Genomic DNA, 14382 nt, shown 5'->3' with positions numbered 1-14382 from the left:
TTTTAGGACCGAGATGAGGAAAACATTTTTCACACAGAGAGTGATGCATCTCTGGAATTCTCTGCCGCAGAAGGTAGTCGAGGCCAGTTCATTGGCTATATTTAAGAGGGAGTTAGATGTGGCCCTTGTGGCTAAAGGGATCAGGGGGTATGGAGAGAAGGCAGGTACAGGATAGTGAGTTGGATGATCAGCCATGATCATATTGAATGGCGGTGCAGGCTCGAAGGGCCGAATGGCCTACTCCTGCACCTATTTGCTATGTTTCTATGTTTCTATGTCATTGTAATCACAGTACAACTAGAGAAAATAGCACGATCTTTTAGCAAAACGGCAAAAAATGTCTGATTTAGGCACTGGATCGTGATAAATGCGTCATCTTGGTGAAATCATCAAAAAAGGCATGAAAAGGCACATGGCATTTATGGCAAATCCTGGCTCTAGTAATTACCGTTACATTATCATCTCTTCCAGTAATTCATGTTTTCTTGCAGTCATCACAAATTCGATCTTTTCCTTGCCTCCTCCCCCTGCCTCTGTAAGACCTTCCCACAGTCAAATTCACAAGGGATTTTCAATAAAGGCTCAGAGTGCTGGCGTAACTCGGCGAGTCGGACAGCATCTCTGGAGAACACGGACTGGTGACGTTTCCAGTTGGGATCCTTCTACAGATTTCAGGGAATTTGACGAATTCTGTTTCAAAATTTTACCAGTTCTCTCTCTTGCCCTCGAAGCTCAGCTGTTCAAATCCAAAGATGAATTACCTTGTGGTCCTGGTAGTTGGTCTCATTCTCAGTGCCTCTCCCGGTAAGGAAATATAACTATGTTGTTGTCCTCTAGTTTAACTGTGGAAAGGCATTTTAGATTCTCAAGTGGGATTGGAATTCTTGGTTAAACATTTAGCTGTGTGTTCGTTCACATGTAGAGAGTTTGTTACTGAATATGGAGTTAGTTATTGTCAAGTCCAGAGTGTTTTATTGTTATTTCGCTAGAATTTACAAGATTGAGGGGGGATCTTATAGAAACTTACAAAATTCTTAAGGGGTTAGACAGGCTAGATGCAGGAAGATTGTTCCCGATGTTGGGGAAGTCCAGAACAAGAGGTCACAGTTTAAGGATAAGGGGGAAATCTTTTAGGACCGAGATGAGGAAAACATTTTTCACACAGAGAGTGGTGAATCTGTGGAATTCTCTGCAACAGAAGGTAGTTGAGGCCAGTTCATTGGCTATATTTAAGAGGGAGTTAGATGTGGCCCTTGTGGCTAAAGGGATCAGGGGTATGGAGAGAAGGCAGGTATAGGATAGTGAGTTGGATGATCAGCCATGATCATATTGAATGGCGGTGGAGGCTCGAAGGGCCGAATGGCCTACTCCTGCACCTATTTTCTATGTTTCTATGTTATATGTCCCAGATAGGAATGGTGACGTTTCATGTCGATACCAAAGTTCCCTCTAATGTTTAATAGTTCGTGTGCGCAGAAATCTTGCATAGTACAATTTTTATGCTGTATTGCCATGTTTTAATCTAATACAAATATCATATTTGTAGAAATATGAATCAATTTATGAAGTTATGTGTTCAGTTAAGATTTTATCCTGTACTTTGAAGTTTGAACTCATTTATTCAGTTTGTTGTGCCATTAAATAAAATATCAATGAGTATTTGTTCTCCTCCCCCTCTCTCCTTCCCTTTCCCCATACCCACTCCACCCACCTCTCCCTTTACCTCATCCGCTCCCTCCGCACCTCCCTCTCCCTCCTCTCCAAGGTCCAGTGCCGTGTATTCACTCAGCGGGACTGGCAGCATCTCTGGAGCGAATGAATAGGTGATCGTTTGGGTCGAGACCCTTCTTCAGACTGAGAGTCAGGGGAAATGGAAAGGACAGAAATAGACGGTGATGTAGCGAGATATAGAACAAACAAGTGGGACCCGTTGGGCCCCGTTCCCCCAATGCAATATTCCACCGCTCACCCATAGCCCCCAACTGTGCAGACGCGGCTCATATCCCCTCATCCCCCAACACTCCCTCCTCCTCCTCTTCACCCTCCCTCTTCTCTCCCCTCTCCTCCTCCCCTGCCCCGCTCCGTCCCCTCTCCTCACACCAATGTAAGAAATCTCTCATTGCACTGGACGGAACACTGTTGATTGGCAGCTGAGATCCCAACATGGCCATATGTGAACCTATCTATATTCTATACATTTCTGTTCTTTTGTCACTTCCCTATTCTCGTAACAGTTCCCTGTCCTGTGTCCAGATATTACCTCTCGTAGTCTAACAGAGCCTGATGTGAGCCTTGCAAGTTTCTATAGTTTCACAATTTAGTTATGCCATGTTTCAACACTTAGCTCCTGGTCACGTGAGCATTAACCCTTGATCACCCTTTTCCACCTTCACACTCCCTCCCTCCAAAAAATGGGATCCCATTGTGATGTCATTGTGGGGTGGAACACCGATGAGGGGCAGACAGGTTTTTTTGTTTTAAACGTGAATAACTTGCAAAATATGGCATCAATCTGAACAAAACCTATTTTGTGCACATCACGAGGACAATGATGAATAAGGTGGTGCAAAGATTGTACCGCCATCGTGTACCGTTTTTGAGCAATTATAAGTACAAATCTATAAGATCCCCCCTCAATCTTCTAAATTCTAGCGAGTACAAACCGAGTCTATCCAGTCTTTCTTCATATGAAAGTCCTGACATCCCAGGAATCAGTCTGGTGAACCTTCTCTGTACTCCCTCTATGGCAAGAATGTCTTTCCTCAGATTAGGAGACCACACCTGGAGTATTGCGTACAGTTTTGGTCTCCTAATCTGAGGAAAGACATTCTTGCCATAGAGGGAGTACAGAGAAGGTTCACCAGACTGATTCCTGGGATGTCAGGACTTTCATATGAAGAAAGGCTGGATAGACTCGGTTTGTACTCGCTAGAATTTAGAAGATTGAGGGGGGATCTTATAGAAACTTACAAAATTCTTAAGGGTTCGACAGGCTAGATGCAGGAAGATTGTTTCCGATGTTGGGGAAGTCCAGAACAAGGGGTCACAGTTTAAGGATAAGGGGGAAATGTTTTAGGACCGAGATGAGGAAAACATTTTGCACACAGAGAGTGGTGAATCTCTGGAATTCTCTGCCGCAGAAGGTAGTTGAGGCCAGTTCGTTGGCTATATTTAAGAGGGAGTTAGATGTGACCCTTGTGGCTAAAGGGATCAGGGGGTATGGAGAGAAGGCAGGTACAGGATACTGTTGGATGATCAGCCATGATCATATTGAATGGCGGTGCAGGCTCGAAGGGTCGAATGGCCTACTCCTGCACCTATTTTCTATGTGTCTATGTTTCTAAACAGGCACACAAATATCTAAATAAGATGAGATATAGTAATATACTAGACTAAGTGGGACCTGTTGGGTCCCATGTTCACACAGGAGGGCTGGTCCCCCAACGAAATATTCCACCTCTCCACCAATTCCAATATTGGTGGCCAGTGGGAGGGGGGGGGGCTTTCTAGAACCCTAGCATGGGTGCTGTGGGCCGAAAGGACTGGATTACAGAGGGCTAGTATGGATATTGTGGGCCGAATAGATTCTTGGACTGGCAGCTCAATCATTCAGGCCTGGTGGGCTGGCAGCTCAGTCACTCAGGCCTGGTGGGGTGGAAGCTCAGTCACTCAGGCCTGGTGGGGTGGCAGCTCAGGCACTCAGGCCTGGTGGGGTGGCAGCTCAGTCACGCAGGCCTGGTGGGCTGACAGTCCTCTCAATCACTCACGGCTGGTGGGCTGGCAGTTGGCTCATGGCCAGTAGGCTCACACACACACACCTTCCACCACACACACACACACACTCACACCCACACACACACACACATTCACACCCACACACACACACTCACACATCCTCACATCCACACACACACCCACACAATCCATCACACACACACTGACAGCCACACACACAGACACCCTCCATTTCATTCACACACACACACACACACACACACACACACACACACACACACACACACACACACACACACACACACACACACACACACACACACACACACACACACACACACACACACACACACGCTCACACACACAATCACTCACACACACTATCACTCACACACACTCACACTTACTCACCCACACACTCACACACAATATATATCTGACAGTAAAACTCTCTTGTATCTACCCATGCGGCTGAGCGCGGCATCTTCACTGAGCAGGAATTCCAGAGTGAGCGGGACTTCCTGAGGGAGCGGGATTTCCAGAGTGAGCAGGTCCTTTGGACTAAGCACAGTGCAGGCCAACAATTAATTTCATTTCAGGCACAGTGCAGGCCAACAATTCATTTCATTTAAAGCACAGTGCAGGCCAACAATTCATTTAATTTCAAGCAAAGTGCAGGCCAACAATTCATTTCATTTCAAGCACAATGCAGGCTAACAATTCATTGCATTTCAATCACAGTGCATACTCACAGTTCAGTTCACTCACGGCGTAGATTCACAGTTCTGGACTCACCTCTCACTTACGATCTTCCGGGGTGACTGACACACGTCCGGCCTCCGGGGCTTTATTCTCCTGGCCTCCCGGAAGGGGCGTTATCTTCATCATGGTGACTGATAGGCGAGAAGAACAATCTGCTGATCTCACAATTTTTTAAACATTCATAACATTTTTATTATTTCACCGATCAGAAAAAACCTTGCGGGGTTGGAGCGGAGGAGGACGGTGAGTAAGATGGCGAAAGAATCATAGCGATATAGGATAGCGTTTTTCCTAAAGTTTATTTAAGACATAGACAGGAAGTGGTCAAGATGAGATCATTAGTAATAGTATAGATAATAGACAAAGTGGGACAGTAAGGTCCCTGTCAGATGGGAGGCTTGGTCCCCCCCCATGCAACCCATTCTCCCAACGCAATATTCACTGACCCATTGCCTCCAACTGCGCACGGGCTGTTTATTTCGCTTTATTTACCCTCATTCATTAAAACATTTAAAAACTTTGGGTTTGGTCTCCTAATCTGAGAAAAGCCATTCTTGCCATAGAGGGAGTACAGAGTACAGAGAAGGTTCACCAGACTGATTCATGGGATGGCAAGACTTTCATATTAAGAAAGACTGGATAGACTCGGCTTGTACACGCTGGAATTAAGAAGATTGAGGGGGGATCTCATAGAAACTTACACAATTCTTAAGGGGTTGGACAGGCTAGATGCAGGAAGATTATTCCCGATGTTGGGGAAGTCCAGAACTAGGGGTCACAGTTTAAGGATAAGAGGGATGACTTTTAGGACCGAGATCAGAAAATCATTTTTTACACAGAGAGCGGTGAATCTGTGGAATTCTCTGCCACAGAAGGTAGTTGAGGCCAGTTCATTGGCTATATTTAAGAGGGAGTTAGATGTGGCCCTTGTGGCTAATGGGATCAGGGGGTATAGAGAGAAGGCAGGGATGGGATACTGAGTTGGATGATCAGCCATGATCATATCAAATGGCGGTGCAGTCTCGAAGGGCGGAATGGCCTACTCCTGCACCTATGTTCTATGTTTCTATGTTTCTATCATGGCTGATCATCCCCAATCAGTACCCCGGTCCTGCCTTCTCAAATTTCACTGCACAAAATTGGTGTATGTGCCAATAAATGTCCTTTGTCCCCATATCTCCTGACTGCGCTACCTTTAAGAGCCCTCTCTAGCTCTCTCTGCCACGTATACAGATAATGTCATACACAAGAAAGGGCAGATGCTGGTTGACTAAAAGTGAACACACAGTGCTGGTGTAACACAAAGACGCAGCAGACATTTTGAAAAGTCATCCCGTCACCCATTCTTTCTCTCCAGAGATGCTGCCTGTCCCGCTGAGCCAACGATAGGATCACGAGTCACTACGGTAAACTCACGGGCCTACTACATTCACACAACGAGCTTAAAAGTTTTTACTTCAAGAGTAAATTTGACTCGTGGAAATCTTTCATCATGTTGAAAGATTTTCACGAGTTAACAGGTTTCCCGAGTACCTGCCGTTAGTTTTACGAGCTCCGACATTCCCGCTACGTTAATTCTACGCGATTACCACGAGTTTGATTTGTTTTAAACTCGGGATCACTCGTGGGTGGACTCGCACCGTGAGACAGGGGTTTAAAACTCTCTCTTAAATCCATCCAGTGACTCGGCCTCCACTGCCCTCTGTGGTGGGGAATTCCACAAATTCACAACTCTCTGGGTGAAAAAGTTTTTTCTCACCTCTGTCTTAAATGGCCTCCCCTTTATTCTAAGACTGTGACCCCTGGTTCTGGACTCGCCCAACATTGGGGAAATTTTTCCTGCATCTAGCTTGGCCAGTCCTTTTATAATTTTATATGTTTCTATAAGATCTCCCCCCCCCCCTCATCCTTCTAAACTTCAGTGAATACAAGCCGAGTCTTTTCAATCTTTCCTCATATGACAGTACCGCCATGAGGGGAGTCAGGGGATATGGGGAGAAGGCAGGAACGAGGTACTGATTGGGGATGATCAGCCATGATCACATTGAATGGCGGTGCTGGCTCGAATGGCCTACTCCTGCACCTATTGTCTATTGTGTTCGGGTTCAGCAGGCAAACTCTCAAAAACATATGCAAATATTAGAATGCAGTCACGTTTATCGTTGGTAATTTGGAAGTCAAAGAGTGTGGTCTGGACAAAACAAAGGCATTCACAGTGTGATGGCGAGGGATATTTGTAATTGAAACACTATTCACATTTATTACCGAAACTCAACAATGGAATCTTGCAAGGCAATGTGGTTTATGGAATCAAGTGACAGTATGTGTTTTGTCCGGGTGCTCCAATTTCTTTGCACTACAAAGCCAAACTTACAAACTTACAAAATGATTAATGGGTTGGACAGGCTAGATGCAGGAAGATTGTTCCCGATGTTGGGGAAGTCCAGAACTGGGGGTCACAGTTTAAGGATAAGAGGGAAGTCTTTTAGGACCGAGATGAGAAAATCATTTTTTACGCAGAGACTGGTGAATCTGTAGAATTCTCTGCCACAGAAGGTAGTTGAGGCCACAGTTCATTGGCTATATTTAAGAGGGAGTTGGATGTGGCCCTTGTGGCTAAAGGGATCAGGGGGCAGGTACAGGATACTGAGTTGGATGATCAGCCATGATCATATCGAATGGCGGTGCAGGCTCGAAGGGCCGAATGGCCTACTCCTGCACCTATTTTCTATGTTTCTATGACACACAATGGTCAAATTGTAAAAAATATTTACATTGTTTTGCCGAGGTTACTGATGCAAATTCTTTGCCTTTCATGCAAAGTTCAGTTCTCTCATTTAATTACATTTCCTGTTTTGTAGATGGAAGAAGGTCTACTTTTAGTCCAAAATATATCTGTGGTGGGGTAATGTGGAAGACGATGTTCCTCTAGACCAGTGGTTCTCAACCTTTTTTCAGTGATGTACCCCCTGTGAAATATTTTTTCAGCCAAGTACCCCCTAACCAGCGCAAAGCATTTTTGGTTGAAAAAAAAAAGACTTAAAACAGAGCACTGTGCCAAGGATTTTTGCATGGATGCTACTTTTTAAATACATGTAGGCCTATATTTTTAAATCTCACGTACCCCCTGCAGTGCCTTCACGTACCCCCAGGGGTACGCGTACCGCCATTTGAGAACCACTGCTCTAGACAACAAGCAACAGTGGGGCGTATCTGCAGCACAAAGGAACTGCAGATATTGGATAATACCAAAGATAGACACAGAGTGCTGGAGTAATTCAGCGGGTCAGGGAGTGTCTTTGGTGGAAAAGGACAGGCAACGTTTCGGATCGGGAAGGTTTAGTTCAGTTTAGAGATACAGCGCGGAAACAGACCCTTCGGCCCACCGAGTCCGCGCCGGCCAGCGATCCCCGCACATTAACACCACCATATACACACTGGGGACAATTTACACTTATACCAATAGACAATAGACATTAGACATTAGACAATAGACAATAGACAATAGGTGCAGGAGTAGGCCATTCGGCCTTACGAGCTAGCATCGACATTCAATGTGATCATGGCTGATCATCACCAATCAGTACCCCGTTCTTGCCTTCTCCCCATATCCCCTGACTCCGCTATCCTTAGGAACCCTATCTAGTTCTCTCTTGAAAGTATTAGCTTTGCCTTTATCAACTTATAAGGTCATGCAGTAGGTGATAGGAGCAGAACTAGGCCATTCGGCCCATCAAGTCTACTCCGCCATCTCTCTCTTAAAAGTAACCAGAGAACCGGCCTCCAACACCCTCTGAGGCAGAGAACTCCACAGTCTCACAACACTCCATTCTAAAAGCCAATTAATCTACAACCCTGTACGTCTTTGGAGTGTGGGAGGAAACCGAAGATCTCGGAGAAAACCCATGCGGTCACGGGGAGAAGGTACAAACTCCGCACAGACAGCACCAGTGGTCGGGATCGAACCCGGGTCTCCGGCGCTTCAAGGCAGCAACTCTAGCGCTGCGCCACCGTGACGCGTTTTGGCTTAGTTAATGCAAAACTTGGATGAGTGGGTTGCTTGGGTGGGGACCAAAAGATGCCAGAGTCTATGAAAGGCAGTGAAACAGCAATAGATTCGACAAGGCATTTTCTGAACTATCCATTGAGTGGGCATTGGTGGCGTGGTTATTGATAATGGTTTGATAATGGACGCGGAGAGGATATTTCCACCAGTGGGAGAGTCTAGGACCAGAGATCATAACCTCAGAATTGATAGACAATATGTGCAGGAAGAGGCCATTCGGTCCTTCGAGCCAGCACCTCCATTCAATGTGATCATGGCTGATCATCCCGTGAGACTTGTGACTAAAGTTAGAGCATATGGTATTGGGGGTAGGATGTTGACATAGATAAAAAAATTGGTTGGCAGACAGGAAGCAAAGAGTAGGAGTATACGGGTCCTTTTCAGAATGGCAGGCAGTGACGAGTGGAGTGTCGTAAGGCTCGGTGTTGGTGCCGCAACCGTTTACCATCTATCTATATTACTAAATCTCTGTTCTTGACCGCTTTTGGCCTTCTGTGCTGCGAATTCCGAGAGAACGCCGCCACCTACGGCCGTCATTTTTGGCCACCTCGCTCAGAGCCCCCCCCCCTCCGCCGCATGTGTGCCGAGGATTTTTCCCGTCGATGAAAAATGACGGATATATTAATGTTTTCACAAAATTCCCCATTTTCTCTGCTGCCCCTGTTGGAGGGAGGGGGAGGGACTATTAAACCAGGAAGTGGTGTGCCTCAATCAGTCTCTGCAAGTGGTGTGCCTCAATCAGTCTCTGCAAGTGGTGTGCCTCAATCAGAGCTCTGAATAACTGAACAAATGTCTCCACAGCTGTGAGTACCCATAATGTGGTTTGAAAATGAAAATATGGTTAGTTTGAGGGGAAAAAAGCACTGCCTGCAAATGGTTGTTTGGGTTGAAGTAAAAAGGCACCCTCTCTCTCTCTCCCCTCCTCTCTCTCCGCACCTCTCTCTCTCCCTATCCCTCTCTCTCTCTCCCTCTCTCTCTCTCCCTATCCCTCTCTCTTTCCCCCCCCTGTCTCTCTCCCTTACTCTCTCTCTCTCCCCTCCTCTCTCTCCCCCCCTCTTGCCCCTCTCTCTGTGTCTCTGTCTCTCTCTCTGTCTCTGCCCCTTCTCTCTCTGCCCTCACTCTAAAACCCCGCCCCTCCCTCTCTGGATGTGACTGCAAGTTGGGGGCTATGCGTCAGTAGTTAGGGTGGTTATGGGGTAAAAGGAGCAAATTAATAATATTAATATAATATCAAGGGGGGTAATTAGTGTGAGTGCGGGGGGGGAATAGTCAGTGTGTGTGACGCTGCATGCAGCCTCCCCCCCCCCCACAACCGCACGTTGGGGGAACAGACCCAACGGGTCTGCACTTGGTCTAGTATATACTAGACTAAGTGGGACCCGTTGGGTCCCAGCATCACACAGGGGGGGGGGGCTGGTCCCCCAATGCAATATTTCACCTCTCCACCAATTCCAATATTGGTGCCCAGTGGGGAGGGGCTTTCTGGTGCACTAGTATAGATGTTGTGGGCTGAAGGGACTGGTTTACAGAGGGCTAGTATGGACATTGTGGGCCGAGTGGATTCTTGAGCTGGCAGCTCAGTCACTCAAGCCTGGTGTACTGGCAGCTCACTCACTCACGGCTGGTGGGCTGGCAGTTGAGTCACGGCTATTTCATTTCAAGCAGGGTGCAAGACCACCAAATTCAAGTGCAGTTTCATGCCATTTCAAGCAGGGTGCAGGGCCTCCAAATTCAAGTGCAGTTTCATACCACTTCAAGGAGGGTGCAAGGCCACAAATTCAATCAGTTTCCTACCACTTCAAGCAGGGTGCAGGGCCGTCAAATTCAAATGCAGTTTCATACCACTTCAAGGACTGCTGACATATTTGACAGATACATTTATTTATGAATCTCATTGAAATTAATACGCAGGTCCGTAGTCCTCAGCCGGCGAGAGTGTTTATCCCGAATGACCTATGACCTGGGCATGCTCAGTTGTAATACCGAACTCGCTTATACGCAGAAGGGAGTAAGATTGCTTAATATTGTTTCTTTATTGATAGTTTTCTGTGTTTTATTTGTGTTTGCTTTAACAAATAAACATTTGTGTTCTTCAAGAGAGAATTAGATTTAGCTGTAGGGCCGAACGGAATCAAGGGATTTCGGGAAAAAGTAGGAACGGCAGCAAATCTATCGCCATGTCCCCTAAAATCTGGAGAAGTGACCCGACAGGAAACGGCACCAGTCTACGTTCTCCACAGATGTTGCCTGATCACCTGAGTTACTCCACAGATGTTGCCTGTTCACCTGAGTTACTCCGGAACTTAGTGGGGGGGATGTTTGTTACCAGCACCTGCTGTTCCTTGCATCAACTTCCTTGATTCCTTCTGTCCAGATGACTAGTTTGGTCAATTCAGCATTTCGTGCGTATCTCTTTCGTAAATATCGTCCCATTCTCATCTCTTCCAGTAATTCATGTTTACTCTATCATGTAGTCATCAGTAACTCGATCTTTTCCTTGCCTCCTCTCCCTACCTCTGTAAGACCATCCCATAGAAATTACAAGGGATTTTCAATAAAGGCTCAGAGTGCTGGCGTAACTCGGCGAGTCGGGCAGCATCTCTGGAGAACACGGACTGGTGACGTTTCCAGTTGGGATCCTTCTACAGATTTCAGGGAATTTGAAGACTTCTGTTTGAAAATTTTCCAGTCTCCCTCTTGCCCTCGAAGCTCAGCAGTTCAAATCCAAAGATGAATTGCCTTCTGGTCCTGGTAGCTGGTCTCATTCTCAGTGCCTCTCCGGGTAAGGAAATATAACGATGTTGTTGTCCTCTAGTTTAACTGTGGAAAGGCATTTTTGATTCTCAAGTGGGATTGGAATTATTGGTTAAACATTAAGCTGTGTGTTCGTTCACAAGTAGAGAGTTTGCTACTGAATATGGAGTTAGTTATTGTCAAGTCCAGAGTGTTTTATTGTTATATGTCCCAGATAGAAGGAATGGTGACGTTTCAGGTCGAGACCCTTCTTCCTTCTCTCCAAAGATGCTGCCTGTCCCGCTGAGTTACTCCAGCATTTTATGTCTATCTTCGGTGTAAACCAGCATCTGCAGTTCCTCCCCCCCCCCCCCACACACACACACATATATAAAACAAACAATAGTGCAAAAAGGCAAAACCGTAAGTGTATAGGTAGTTCTTAAGATAGCACTTAGCATTGTGTAGGAAAGTGCCCGTGTACGGGGTGATCACTGGTCCGCGCGGACTCGGTGGGCCGAATGGACTGTTTACATGCTGTAAACATCAGAGGGCTCTACAGCACTGAAGTGTAGGAAAGAACTGCAGATGTTGGTTTACACCGAAAATAGACAAAGTGCTGGAGTAAATCAGCGGGGCAAGCAGCATCTCTGGAGATAAGGAATGGGTGACGTTTCGGGTCGAGACCCTTCTTCAGACTGAGGGTCAGGGGAAAGGGAAACGCGAGAGATAGACAGTGATATCGAGGGATATTGAACAAATGTATGATAGGTATGCTGAAAGGAAAAGATGATAAAGGAAACAGGCCATTGTTAGCTGTGGACGCGGTGAGAGCAAGTTACAGATAATGAGAGTCGAGAAGACGACTTTTAAACCAGTACAACCAGTTGGGATTTGGGAGGGTCTCGACCAAAACATCACCTGTACCTCTTCTCCAGAGCAGCTGCCAGAACCGCTGAGTTACTCCAGCATTTTGTGTCGGTATTGTTCTATGTTTATTGAAAGGAGTTGCTCGTTTTCAGAGCAGCGGCAGAACGAGCTGCAGGTGTCTCTCACACAACCTCCTGTGTTTTAACCTCTCAATGTACAGGTAACTGTTTGCGGTGTTACTCCTGCTCAGTATCAACGGAAAGATGCGTGACTAATACTATTAACTGCTCTGCCGGGGAGCGATGCTATCTTTTGCTCGCAGGGGCTGGTAAGTACGAATGAATTTGAGATGCACACCTCTAGTTTAGATATACAGATTCCTATTACATCTTTTGCCCTTCACCTTGAACCTATGACCTCTGGTCCTCGATTCCCCTACTCTGGGCAAGTGACTCGGAACATCTACCCAATCTATTCCTCTCATGAATTTATACACCTCTATAGGATCACCCTTCATCCTCCTGCGCTCAATGGAATAGAGACCCAGCCTGATCAACGTCTCCCTATAGCTCACACCCTCTAGTCCTAGCAATATCCTCGTAATGATGTTAAGACTGTACGATTCTGTGAATAAATAGCTGATTTACTCATAGAAATGTGAAAACTCAGTGGCATTCACACAGGCCCTTCAGCCCAACTTGCCCACACCGGCCAACATGTCCCAGCTACACTAGTCCCACCTGCCTGCGCTTGGTCTCGGTGGGTGTATGGAACAAGCTGCCAGAGGAGGTAGTTTAAGTGTAGTTCAATGTTTAAGAAACAGTTAGACAGGTACATTGATCAGTCAAGTTTGGAGGGATATGGACCAAGTGCAGGCAGGTGGGACTAGTGTAGCTGGGACATTGTTGGCCGGTGTGGGCAAGTTGGGCTGAAGGGCCTGTATCCACGCTGTAACACTCTAAAATGATACATGAACTATGAATATAGAAATTATTTAACTGACCATTCTGTTTTTCCAGCTGGTGCAAAGGCTTACAGCGCTGGATGTGCTCCCCCTGCTGCATGTATTGTCCAGCCAAATATCCCAGGAGCCTCTTTCAGCTGCTGTAATACTGACCTCTGCAACGCGAGTGACCAAGTTAAATTATCTCTTCTGCTGTTCCCTGCTCTGGTCTCAGTCTGGTTTGCAATATTTATGTGAAGCAAGTGCATAATAATAATGCACAGTGCAATCTTCTGGGTGCTTTTTGTCTGAAGATCAGGGATAATGAGTTTTAACACTTGATTTCCAAGTGATGAGCAACTTAATCTAACAGATGTGCAAATCCTTTTCATTCCAAAATCAGTAACCCTCATCCAGGTTCAGGATTAGTTCATCGATGGTGGTTAGTTCTATGGGTTCTGTAATTTCTCAATCTTCCAATTTACTATTTAGTTTGTTATTGATTGGAATTATGTTTGGAGCAGGTTACATATATATATACAGCTTCAGTAACTCCAACACAAGGCTGTGGAGGCCAAGTGAATTGATATTTTTACAGAAGAGATAGATAGATTCTTGATTAGGGCGGGTGTCAGGGGTTACGTGGAGAAGGCAGGAAAATGGGGTTAGGAGGGAGAGATAGATCAGCCGTGATTGAATGGCGGAGTAGACTTGATGGGCCGAATAGTCTAGTTCTGCTCCTATCACCTACTGCATGACCTTATAACTGTGTTTATCTCAGGAGGCTAGACAAGCATGTTATGATGGCAGCACATGGACAACCTCCTTCAAGTTGACAAAGGCAAAGCTAATACTTTCAAGAGAGAGCTAGATAGGGCTCCTAAAGATAGCGGAGTCAAGGGATATGGGGAGAAGGCAGGAACGGGGTACTGATTGGGGATGATCAGCCATGATCACATTGAATGGCGGTGCTGGCTCGAAGGGCCGAATGGCCTCCTCCTGCACCTATTGTCTATTGTCTAATACACCATGCTTGATATTTGCAATCTTTTAATAATTTGTATAATAATAATAATAATATAACTTGGAGCGTGTACCATTATTCTGTTCATCTGTTGCCGCATCTCAATAAAGTACTGATTTAGTTTTAAAATGTGAGCGTAAACCTTTCTTTCATAAGTTCCAGGAGCAGGATTAAGCCATTCGGCCCATCAAGTCTACTCCGCCCCTTCAATCATGGCCAATCTATCTTTCCCTCTCAACCACATTCTCC

At 46.0% G+C, this 14382-nt stretch overlaps 1 protein-coding gene across 2 annotated transcripts; it reads left to right on the top strand.

Moving 5' to 3' along the window:
- Window positions 1-619: 619 nt before the first annotated feature.
- LOC116990108 (prostate stem cell antigen-like) lies at window positions 620-13617 on the top strand. Of its 2 annotated transcripts, none has more exons than XM_033047642.1 (3): window positions 620-804; window positions 12387-12494; window positions 13186-13617. In XM_033047642.1, the coding sequence occupies exons 1-3, from the start codon at window positions 753-755 to the stop codon at window positions 13365-13367; spliced, it is 342 nt and encodes a 113-aa protein (XP_032903533.1). In that variant the 5' UTR covers window positions 620-752; the 3' UTR covers window positions 13368-13617. The 2 variants fall into 2 exon arrangements, with proteins under 2 accessions (XP_032903533.1, XP_032903532.1); XM_033047641.1 differs by lacking the exon at window positions 620-804 and adding an exon at window positions 11114-11345 and having other exon boundaries at window positions 13186-13614.
- The last annotated feature ends 765 nt before the right edge of the window (window positions 13618-14382 follow it).

The sequence above is a fragment of the Amblyraja radiata genome, chromosome 30 (assembly GCF_010909765.2).
Source record: "Amblyraja radiata isolate CabotCenter1 chromosome 30, sAmbRad1.1.pri, whole genome shotgun sequence".
Taxonomy (NCBI): domain Eukaryota; kingdom Metazoa; phylum Chordata; class Chondrichthyes; order Rajiformes; family Rajidae; genus Amblyraja; species Amblyraja radiata.
Note: the sequence above shows the minus strand (reverse complement) of the source record. Positions and strands in the feature narration are given on the sequence as shown.